The 12565-nt window shown below is 35.9% G+C and overlaps 1 protein-coding gene across 1 annotated transcript in view; it reads right to left on the minus strand.

Moving 5' to 3' along the window:
* The window catches only part of TMPRSS15 (transmembrane serine protease 15), a 113511-nt gene that overhangs the window by 26580 nt on the left and 74366 nt on the right, over positions 1-12565 (minus strand). The window contains exon 19 of the mRNA XM_035017512.1: positions 11220-11352. Coding sequence (XP_034873403.1) covers positions 11220-11352 — 133 coding nt within the window. The remainder of the gene's footprint in view (positions 1-11219; positions 11353-12565) is intronic.

Raw genomic sequence — 12565 nt, forward strand, 5'->3', positions numbered from 1 at the left:
TGTATTAGAAACGCAACTTGCCTAGCCCCTCTCCAGACCCACGGCAGCCAGCCGAAAACTCTGGGGGCGGGGTCCAGCCATCTGTCTGCTAACATAGCCTCCGGGTGATTTTGATGCTTGCGAGTCAGGGAACCCCTGTCAAAGCCAAATATAGTATCTATTTTTTACTCGTTCAGGGGTCTGCTTTTTGGCTTCCAAAATGACTTCTAGTTACTTGATAGGCAATTTGTTTTAAGGCACTGATAAAGTTAATTCAAATATTAAAAAATATATTTATATATCACAGAGATGTGGATTTAACACTTTTCCATTATCTCTACCTGTTTTTTATTCTATCCCTTGACTCTCTCTCTCTCTTTTTTTGTTAGATTTTATTTATTTGAGAGAGAGAGAGAGCATTTGCCGCACAGGTGGGGGGAGGGGCAGAGGGTGAGGGAGAAGCAGACTCCCCACTGAGCAGGGTGCCTGATGCCGGGCTCAATTCCAGAACCTGGGGATCATGACCTGAGCTGAAGGCAGAGGCTTAACTGACTGAGCCACCCAGATTCCCCTCTTTTATTATTTTTTTTAAGTAAGCTCTACACCTAACTCATGACCCAGAGATCAAGAGTTGCATGCTCTCTTGACTGAGCCAGCCAGGCACTCCGACTAGCTCTTTTAATACAGATCCTGAGAAGATGCAGTACTATCTTTGGAAATTCAAAACAAAATTTGGACAAAATTAAATTGAAAAAATATTGAAATGTTATTTATAAATATGTTTTTTAAATCTAGAATCTATTTATTTACACACTTACCACTGGCATACTATGATGGGATTGGCAGGAAAATTTTTAACTTAAGCCTATTTTAGGAGGAAAAAAAAAAGACTAGAGGCAAAGCTTTAAGAATAAAGAATATTTAGTAAATGCTAATACTTCTTCCCTTGGATTCTCAAATGCTGTTCCATAGTGATGTTCTAACTACCTGGCAGAGGAAAAAAATAAAGATTACACATGCACATGGAAAAAAAGGACATGAAGTCTGTATTCTGAGATGGTCTTCTTTACATTTCCTCATGTAAGTCTCAAACTCACATGAGGAAACAGACTGCAGTTAATACTACAGATACATTGTTTTGAATATAGAATATAGAAGAGAGTAACTGAAAGGTTATTTTGGAAAAAAATTATAAAGTATTCACGTAATTAATTTTGTGTTGTACATACTGACATCAGTAGCCCGAATGATGTCTAGAGGCCATCAGGTCATACAAACATTTCCAGGGGTCAGTGCTGGATGCTAGAATTTGGAATTTAATCAACTGTTTCTTATTTTAAGAAATGACGGAGACAATAAAATATATTTAAGATGTTCTTGGCAACATGAAAGGTTAGCAACCTTTTATTATCACACTTTATTTTTGAAAAACAAAATCTCAGAACAACTGAAAAAATGAATTGTTGAAAGAGAATAAGCTAAATTAAGTTCTGCAGTTAAAGCGTGCCAATGGGTCACTCCCTGCCTCAGTTTCCTTTTCTTGCAACAAAACTTGTTTTTAATTTTTAGAGAGGCACTCTGTCAAGATTATGGCTGAGAGTTTGCATTTTTTAAATCCTGAAAATTTTAGCTCTGCAGATTTAGGTAACTCTACTACACATTCGCACAGCTGTTTGGAATCTGTAGAAATTCGGTATCACGTAGAAACGTGCCCGTATAACGTTGCCTTGTTGACATGCTGTTGCCTCCTGACTACCTATTTCTAAACCTTTATTACCATTTGTATAGGTTATGCATCCTGAAAGGGCTCCCCGCGCGTCAGGAAAACCTTATTCTGTGTGAGAAAAGAAGCCTATAAATGCAACCCACCATCATTATTTTTAAGGTCATATATGGAGTATGAAAATACACTCAGAGATGGATTCTAGGGAGCAAAAGAAGGATATCCTGGAGGGTCTTGTATGGTATTAAATCTTTTGCGTTTCCTCTCAGGCCTGCTTGGGTTTCCTCTTTTGTCTTGCTCCTCACACTGTATTTGCCGTGATAAGAATTCCTCCCTGAAGCAGGAGTTTAGGTAGGGACGTTTTAAGCTGTTGGACACACTAAAGCTAAACAGAATAATAACAAATGTTGCAAATACGGCAGCTAGGCCCTGGCGCTCATTTCACACCCCAAAAGGCTTAAGTCATGAATGGAGCCAGGTGGGGTTAGTCTGAAAAGGGTTTTAGAGAAGGATGGACCTTCTTTTTCAGGTTAGGGGAGAAGGAGGGGATTGATTTGGCAGGGCAAAAGGTGGGGAGAGCGTTCGAATAGGCAGGGGGATGGTGAATGAAAGGGGTTTGAGGCAAAGGATGGTAGCATCCTACTCAGTCGGGGCATGCAGGCTGTTCGGGGAACTGGACACCTTTCAGCTACAATTGCTTATTCCTTTACCACATTTATCACAACACACCTAGCAGTCCCCTAACACTACCATAGCTTACTTAGCAAATAGGTAAGCTGAATTATTTTTAGATATTCTGACCTCAACTCCTAAGATTTTGTGATACACAGAAGGGAAAAAAATGCCAACAGACAAAAATTATCTTCACTTAATCAATTTCCTCCTTTGTGCAAGTGACTGTATTAAGAACAAGAGAGAAATGAGAGGTCAGTCTGGTAGCTGTTCTGTATTATCCCGCAGATGTAATGATATTAGGAAGGAGACCAGTCCCTGGCATTTCCTACCTCAAATGTGGCTGAGAGAAATAATACTTAGGGGAGATTGTCAGAGACAGGATCCTTATGGTGAACATCTTGGAGAACGTGGTCTTAATTCCTTGTACTATATCCTCGACTCATTTGCAACTTTATTTTCTTAGCTGCTATTGGAGTTTATTTATTTTTGGGTAAGAGGCATATGACATACACCTCTGTGTTTACTATGAGGTTTTCTCAGTGCACATATTTCTTTTTGCCAAGTTTTTATTTAAATTCCAGTTAGTTAACATACAGGGTAATATTAGTTTCAGGTGTAGAGTTTAGTGATTCATCTCTTACATACAACAGCCAATGCTCATCACAAGTGCCTTCCTTAATCTCCATCCCTCATTTAACCCAACTCCCCCTACCCAGCAACCCTCAGTTTGTTCGCTATAGTTAAGAGTCTGTTTCTTGGTTTGCTTCTCTTTACCCCTGCCCGTGTTCATTTGTTTTGTTTTTTAAATTCCACAGATGAGTGAAATCATATGGTATTTGTCTTTCTCTGACTGACTTATTTTGCTTAGCATAATACTCTCTAGCTCCATCTGTGTCATTGCAAATGGCAAGATTTCATTTTTTATGGCTGGGTAATGTTCCATTGCATATATATGCTACCTCTTCTTTATCCATTCATCAGTTGATGGACATTTGGGCTCTTTCCATAATTTGGCTATTGTCGATAATGCTGCTATAAACACTGGGATGCATCAATGCACATATTTTTTCAATGCATTACTACCTTATAAGGACATGCATGGAAAATTTCCTTTAGAATTTAGTGTCAGTGGGGCACCTGGATGGCTCAGTTGGTTAAGCGTCTGCCTTTGGCTCAGGTTATGATCCCAGGGTCCTGGGATGGAGCCCTGCATCAGGCTCCCTGCTTCTCCCTCTCACTCTGCCCTCCCCCCACTCATGCACTCTCTCTCTCTCAAATAAATAAATAAAATCTTAAAAAAAAAGAATTTAATGTCAGGAGAAATCTGTCTTCCCTATAAAACTGGTAGCATTTATCCTAGCTCATAATTAAAGTGATGTAATTTTTAATGTTTTCCTTTTTGTACAGGTTTCCAGGGATCTCAGATACAAATATTAGTAATTGTGCTGACCCTGTATGTTTTATAGATTTGCCTTTTTATTTCTTCAGACCTTTTTTTCAGCTACTATTCTATTAATCTTTACTAATCTATTAATCTATTAATTAATCTAATTAATCTGAACATACCCTTTGTTATAAATCACCTCAGTTTCTTTTGAAAGATAAGGGTATAAAGAAGAAGATGGAAGGAAATGAGAAAAGAAGGAAGGGAATAGGAAAGGGAGGAAGGAAGCAAAAAATAAGGAAGAATGAAAACAAGGGAAAGAGGAAGAAGGAAAAATTAAAGAAAGGGACAGAAGGTATATTGGTATATTGTTCCATTAGACTTTATCAGTTTTACTAAAAATGGCCCTTGGTCTCATAGAATATAAGGCATTATTTACAGGTTGAGGAGTTGGAAATAATTTTTAGAAGGGAAATAAAATGAACAAGAAAATTTTGTTATTCATTTCAAAGGGCAAAAGTTTTCTCCTGTTCTCAACTATTTCTGTTTTAGAATATAGAAGCTTCCCCATAAATAACAGGATCTAACAAGACTAACCCTTTATCTGATACGTCATTCACAAATACCTTCTCCCATTCCGCAGGTTGTCTTTTAGTTTTGTTGACTGTTTCCTTTGCTGTGCAAAAGATTTTATCTTGATGACGTTCCAATACTTCATTTTTGCTTTTGTTTCCCTTGCCTTGGGCGATGTGTCTAGCAAGAAGTTGCTGCAACCAAGGTCAAAGAAGTTGCTGCCTATGTTCTCCTCTAGGATTTTGATGGATTCTTGTCTCACATTTAGGTCTTTCATCCATTTTGAATTTATTTTTGTGTATGGTGGAAGAAAGTGGTCCAACTTCATTCTTCTGCATGTGGCTGTCTGCACTATATGTTAATTAACTTGAATTTGAATAAAACAAAACAAAACAAAAAAACCCCAAAACAAACCAGGATCTAAAGAAATGATACAGGATATTGGCTTGTATGTAATGGATTGAGTAAAAAAAGTCCTTGAGTAAAAAAAAAAAGTCTGTATCAGACTTTTATAAATAGCTATATGTTGTAGAAAACTTATTGGTAGATGATTCAGAGTTGTGCCACACATAAGAGATATTTTCTTAACCCTTTATATGTATGACTATAGTCTCAGCAATTTCCTTGCCACATAAATCTCTCTGGGGTTACAAAATACCCATTAGAGTAGAAGTCAAAATAAGAATTAAAGACAATGAGAATTCTCCCTGAATTGTATCAATATAAATATGACATCTCATATAAAAGAGTCCCTTAATTCCCAATAAATTGTTTTCAAATACTTAGTGGGAGAAATCAGGAATGAGTTTTTCAGAGAAAGCGATAATACCAAGCTGTGGTTGGTGAAAACCAAGGAACAAAATTTTTTCCCCCCCTTTTAATGATGTCATTCTTACCGAGGTTTCTTTAAACTCTCTACTTTTGTTTTGATCTACTGGGCAAGAAAAGTTTTTTTATAGAGAAGTTAAAATAGACTGGTGTCAGAAAGACAAACTAAGGAGTCCCATGGATTGTCAGAGATGGTCCTCAAGCTGGTTGCAGTTAAAAAAAAAAAAAAAGTTTGATGTTCTGTTTCATTTCACTTTATTTTGTTTTTGATACCAGATGAAATCAAATTGCCAGACTTTAGAGATGTTTTGTACAAGTTCTCTGTTTTCTACTGAAACACATACACAAAATTTCATGGGTTCCTTTGAGACGACAAGATTACTCCACCAAAATCACCTGGTGCTCTGCAAAGACTCAAGATCTCTAGGGCCCACACTAGCCAAGGTCTGGGGTCTGTGAAGCTACTTGTTGTCTGTGATAATAAGTAAGGTGTTTGTAATTAGATAAGAAATAATTGCATATTAACTTTTACTAACCTTCCACTGAAATTTAGTCTTTCTCTCTTATACAAATGTGGGTGACTAACCACAACACTGATAGCAACACTTATAATTTTGTCATCAAAACAAATATTGCAATTGGTGCATACATCTAAAAATATCATTTATGCTCATTTTTGTCTTATAGTAATCATTAGAACCACCAACATATCTTATCCAATACCTAAATAAATACATATTACCATATCATATTTACAATGTTTTCCTAGTTATTTTTTTATTTTTATAAAGAAAAGAAATTTTTTAGAGAGAGAGAGAGTGCCTACCAGCGGGGAGGCAGAGAGAGAAAGAGAGAAAGAGAGAGAGAATCTCAAGCAGGCTCTACACCCAGCACAGAGCCCCTGTGGGGAGTCCCTTGCTGGGCTTGATCTCAGGACCCTCAGCTGAAATCAAGAGTCTGATGCTTAACCAATTGGGCCATCAGGTGCCCCTTGATAGTTATTTTTTAAGGAAGTTAATTTCCTTTGTAATTATGTGTATTTTATTTTTTACATTTAAATATACAAATCTAAGGAGAGGTTGGTAAGTTTCAGCAGACTGCCAAAGGGGTCCATGACATGCAAAAGATGGTTAAGAAAGCCTGCCCTAGATTGCGGTTCTCAAACTTTAGCATCAGAATCACCTGAAGGGCTCGTTCAAACACAGTTTGCCAACCTTACTCTAGACTTGCCCATGAGTAGGTCTCAGGGGGAGCTCCAGAATTTGCATTTCTGTACATGCATTCCAGGCTTGCAGATGCTGCTAGTTTGGTCTTAAAAATCAAACGTCAAAAACCATTGACCACACTGAATCCAAATGTCTGGGTAAAAGACCAGGTGATTCTAACTATAACCAGGTTTGGGGGCTGCTGATCCAACTCTTGGATTACAAGTCTGTGGTACACTTGCTTTCACTCCCTTGCCCATAGCAGACGGAATTTCCTAACCACTGTGCTTTTCATAATCTGGTAAGTAATAAACTTACTAAATATGAATCTAAGAAAGTTATAAAATTACTATGCTTTGCTGTAATTATTTTCTCCTTACTTATTTTTGGTTAATTCATTTCTAATTTTAAAATAGGAAAATATCAGAGTTATAGTTTGTATATCAGGTAAATGATGAACTTTTTTGCTTGGTCAATTAAACCAAGTAAAATAAAAATTTTCCACCATCTTGCCCACAAGCTGCCCCTGCCCCATCTCACCCTAGGAAAGTAGCTAAGAAAAATTTCCTTTGGTGCTAAACTTTCAAATTAAAAATTAAAAATAACAGAAAATAGTATTTAATTATTTCTTTGTGAAGTTAGCAAATACAAAAATAAATCATTTAAAGTAGAAGTTAGTAATTAAATTTTTTCTGCTGATTCCTGTATCTTATCTTTGCTGTTATTTTGTGTTAAGACTTTTCCCACATAGTTGAAAATCTGGGGACAATGACAGGAAGTATGGACAAGAACAGGAATACTTTTTGTCTACCAATTTTTAAAACTACTATGAAACACAAGTTCTATTTTCAGTTTTCCAGGACCCAGTGTTAAACTGTGGATACAAATTTGTGCTGGTGCCTATAGAGGATATTAAATCATTGATGCTCTGTTTATTTGGAACATTTTACCCTCCACTCCCCAGCAACTTCAAAACACCTCTAAAATGGAAGAACTTGAAGTAATTCCATTTCTTATTTTGGATTTGAGAATGAGAGGCTCAACCTGAGGCTTCTGACATTTGAACTGAAGGTATCTTGCACAGGACTATTATAGAATTTAATTTTTTTTTTAGATTTTATTTATTTATTTGACAGAAGGATACATAGCGAGAGAGGGAACACAAGCAGGGAGAGTGGGAGAGGGAGAAGCAGGCTTCCGGCGGAGCAGGGAGCCTAATTCGGGGCTCGATCCCAGGAACCCGGGATCATGACCTGAGCCAAAGGCAGACGCTTAACGACTGAGCCACCCAGGTGCCCCTAGAATTTAAAAATTAACAGCAGCTCCTCATAAGTAGCCTTATAGGGGTATGTATAACCAACTCTATTTTTAAGACATTAGTATTTCCTAAATTCTGTGAAGCTATAGAGACCTGATGACTTCTAGTTTTTAATGGCTTAGCAAGGCAAATCAACCACACAGTTCATTTATTGGGTTAGTAACGAGGTAGTGTGCTTTCCTAGGAAATGTCTTAAAAATCACTACCCTAAGTTTCTTTAACATTTATCCTTGCATTGGTGTAAAATATTTCCTTTCATACTTTGATCAGAGACATGAAAGTGTTATTTAAAGTACTTTTTTACTTATGCATGCTATAAATGGCAGGGAATGAAAATGTTTCATTTAAAAGAGGGAAGGCTGATGAAATCTGCCTCACATGATTTACTAGAATCTTTGGGGAATTGCATTTTGTACCCTATCTGCATAAATAATCTTGAGAGACTACAGTGCCTTTTTAATAAATTGACTCCTAAATTACTTTCCACTGTACCAAACACATCATTTTAAACTCACTAAGTTTTCTTTCAGTTACCATGCGCCAGTCTAGACACATTCTCATTAAAGCTATAACTTTCCTTCAATTACTAGAGCACTATGGAGACTATTTAATAAGTGCAGGCCCAAAGATTAAAGTCTTTGCAGAGATTACCTGACTCATTTCTGAAGAATGCAAGTGCCTGACCTTCATCAAAAATATTGTATCTAAGGCAGTGGGATGTACTATTTGCTTGATACACACTAAAAAATCTAGTTCTTTGTCCCTGTCTCCTGATGGAAGGACTGTGATTCATAGGAAATGAGGTCAGTGAACTAGAGAGTAAAATCTGGCTGGGGGAACATGTAAATGGATAGTACCCAGTTGTGTGGGGTTGCCTGTCATCCACTCAGCTCAACCTGTTTTCTAGAACGCTTTCCCTGACATGCCCAAAGTGAGCGGTTCTCTTCTAGCACATTGTATTTATCACGTTACATCGTCATTATATTTTTATGTGTCTGTCCCCACCATATTTAAAGCAAAAACCATGTTTTACTCATCCATGGAACAGACACGATATCTTTGCTAATGCTTAAATTTCTGATCCAGGAGTAATCCAAAATAATACATTTATATTAGCAACTGTTAAAAAGTAATAAAGATATATGTTTCCTTTGTAATACATTCTCTCATGCAATTGTAGGAATCCCCAACATCTTTCATTCAAAGTTTAAAAACTTGTATCAATGAAGATATTGATATTTTGTTCTTTGTAAATGATTCATTTTGACCCCATATATCGTTCAGGAAACTATTTAGTTAAGATTCACAACCAGAATGAAAAACCTCCTGTGTCTATAACCATATAATGATGCTTGGATAGATGGTGAATTGGAACACAAGTTCCATCATCCAGGGCATTTGGATTCATCACTTGTGGAAACAAGGTCAAGTTACCAATCTCTTTAGCTTACTCTTTACTAAATTCGTGAGTCTATAAAACAATTCCTAAGAATTACCAAATTCGGTAGTGAAAGCAAATGACTTCCTAGGGCCTCACCTGTATGGACTTACTATTGAACTAAAATCAACATTAAAGTAGGAATCTGGAAACATTGCCACTTACCCAGTGCTTTACTTGAAGTGAGAATAAATAAACAACTGTCAGTTTCAATGTTTTGTTGACCCTTCATCAAAAAACATTATTCCCTCTACAGCTTACCTTCCTCCAAGCCTCTTTATGTCTCAAAGTTTCCCATGTTGAAAGAATTTTTGTTAGAATACAAGCTATAATGTATTATAAAAACAATAATATATATATATATATTATTTTATATATATATATATATATAAAGTGCAGGAAGTCTCTGATTAATAATCCTCAGTTAGGATTATTTATATAATGGATGATAAAACTCACATCCTCCTTTTGCTCTTTATAGGAATTTGTTTTCCTGATGAGGTTGACATCGCTCGAATGAGACTTAAAGCTGGGGAGTTCACATTCTGAATGAACAGCATTTTAGGAAGTAATGGAAGTTGAAAACTCTCAATTCAAATTGCAAGAAATTATGGGGCATTTCTGACACTCTGAATGGGACCTCAACACATTTTCCAATGGTGAAATACCTATATGCGGTGGTTAGGTACTAGATTGGCATTAATATACAATGTAACTCTCCCAGTCTACTAGAAATTAAATGGCCATTATAGATTACATCAAGACCTAATCACTGCATTGATGTTATTTCTAGTGGAAAATATGTCTTTGGTTAAAAAAATAAACATTTTGAAATAAATTCTGAAAATCTGGGTATAGCATGAAGACTATATGATTATTAATCAGCTAAAAAGAAGGGCCCCTTATAAAGAAAGCAATCAATTACCTTTGATTTTGATGAACTAAGAACAGTTGAGATAATTGCCAAATGCTGAGGTTATGTGTGGATGTTGACTTTTTCACTTTATATAAAATTTTTAGAATGAATTAGAAAATCAATCCCCATCAGGACAGAAGGAAAATGATAATGATTTATAGTTGAACAACTTTGGGCATTTAGATAGCTAGATATTTCTATTTTATATGCACATATATTTATATGTAATGAATAATTTATTTCTTTAGCAAATGTTTATTTAATACCTATATTTTGAGACAATGATAAGTCTGAATGTTAGCAATGCAGTAATGGATAAAATAGGCATAGTTCCTATATTTACAGACTTTATGGTTTAATATGACAAGACAAACTAGTAAATAATATAGTGCTATCCATGGTAAAATAACCATCCATGATCTAATATGGTTAAATCTCCCAAATCATGAATACCACAGGGTCAGAATGCTGAATTAGAGTTGACTATACAACTTAAAAGAAGTAGATTATTACTACTCTTCCCTTCTATTTTAAACTTCATTACTTTTGAGATTGATGGGAAGGTAAAAAATGAAGATGGTGAACTTGTATATTTGATGTAATATATTATGACAGACTGGAACTATAATAAATTTTAGGTGCATCATTAATGTGGAATTATCACTTTCATTATGCTTCTTCAAAAAAATCTTGAAATTTTGCATACCCTTTCTCACAGTAATTATACTGCTACAGATTTTCCAAAGGAATTATTGTGGAAATGTTGCAAAGATACAGCAAAAGCATGTTCTCTAAGGACCCTTGTGATTAGTTATATATATATTGTGATATAGCATAACAAAGAATATTTCATTTTCTTTGATAATTTATAGAAAATATTTAATGACATGAGAAATGCTCACGTGTAAGTAGACTATAAAACAGCATAATATGATATTTTGTATGATTTTATAATACAGTATTTCTATATACTTAGTTTATATCATATTTATAAGAAGGTTATTAACAGTGGTTGTTTTTGAGAATGGTGTTAATCAAGATTTTTATTTTCTTCCTTTTGCTCATGTGTATTTTCTAAATTCATAACTTCCATAAATATTAAATGTCTTAATAAACTCAGTTTGATACCAATAAAATAGTTTGAGAATCTCTTAAAACAGAGCTGAGTAGAATTACTTACCCTAGTCCCAGCAGCTGACAGACATAATTTGAAATCTGGGTGGTCCAGTTGTCAGCACAAGCTATACACCATATGCTCAGGATTCTGAACTGCACCAAACCATTGTTGTTCATTGTGCCGTTGAAAAGACGCACTAAAGAGATTCGATCACACACAGGGTCATTTTGACCTAAGTTGTTAAAAGTAAATAATGGGCTCTAAACTACATGTGTTGGGGTGCCTGGGTGGCTCAGATGGTTAAGCATCCAACTCTTGATTTCAACGCAGGTCATGATCTCAGGCTCCTGAGATGGAACCCCACCAGGCTCTGTGCTGGGGTGGAGCCTGCTTAAGATTCTTTCTCTCCCCTTCACTGTGCCCCTCCCCCTTCCATGTTCTCTCTCTCTCTCTCTCTCTCACTCTCTCAAAAAAAAATAGTAAAGTACATGTGTAATGTTCTTAACATTTAGAGTTTAGAGATTGATCGTAATTTTTCTTGAGTATGAGAAGGCCTAAGTTGGAAAAATACAAATTTGGTAGACTTAACATTACTCTTTTGTATATCTGTAAAAATGGAAAAGGCAGAGATATGGAAGTTTATTGCATATCAGTACAGCATATAAATAGAAAATAAAGTTATTTGTGAGGAGCATGTCTTACAAACTTAATCTCTAAAAGAAGGAAAATTCAAGTTCAGAAACAACTTTAAGCACTTTTTCCCCCCTACTTCCTTCTCTAGAAACTATTTTCTTTGGCCTTGTTCTTTTGCTGTTTGGTTTCCATCTTCTTCCCTGCCATTTTACAAGCATGTTGGATACAGTATAAACGCTGTGAGTGGCCAGGTAGGGACTGGGCCAAGCTAAGTGAGTTTATCAAACAGGTGAAACATCAGCAATGATAGTTTCACCACAAACACCATACTGTAATTCTGTAAGTTAATGTTATTGTTTACATTTTTTTCCCTATTCTGAGCAAAGTAAGAGCACTGACTTTAGAATTAGACAGACTTAAGTTGAAAAGGCAACTCTAGCCCTTACCAGGTGTGGGATCTTTGGCAGCCATTTAACTTCACCAAGCCTCAGGTTTCTCATGGCTAAAAAGAGCTAATTCTTATTATGATAAGATTATTTTACAGTGCTCAGTTATAGCACATACTAAGTAGCATTTAATATTTGCTTAGAAATAAAAGCAAGACATAGAAAAAGTAGCCATTGCTCATTATGTTATAGAGATCTGGAAGTGGGCTAGGCTGAAGACTCAACAAAGCAGGAGTAGGTATTGAAGAACCAAGAATACAAAAGGGCAAGTCTGACATAGTTCTAAGTAAACATGAGGGTGTCTCCATATGCAGACAATGGGCAGAGCAT

The sequence above is a fragment of the Mirounga leonina genome, unplaced genomic scaffold (assembly GCF_011800145.1).
Source record: "Mirounga leonina isolate KUSES-001 unplaced genomic scaffold, KU_Mleo_1.0 Mir_172, whole genome shotgun sequence".
Lineage (NCBI taxonomy): Eukaryota > Metazoa > Chordata > Mammalia > Carnivora > Phocidae > Mirounga > Mirounga leonina.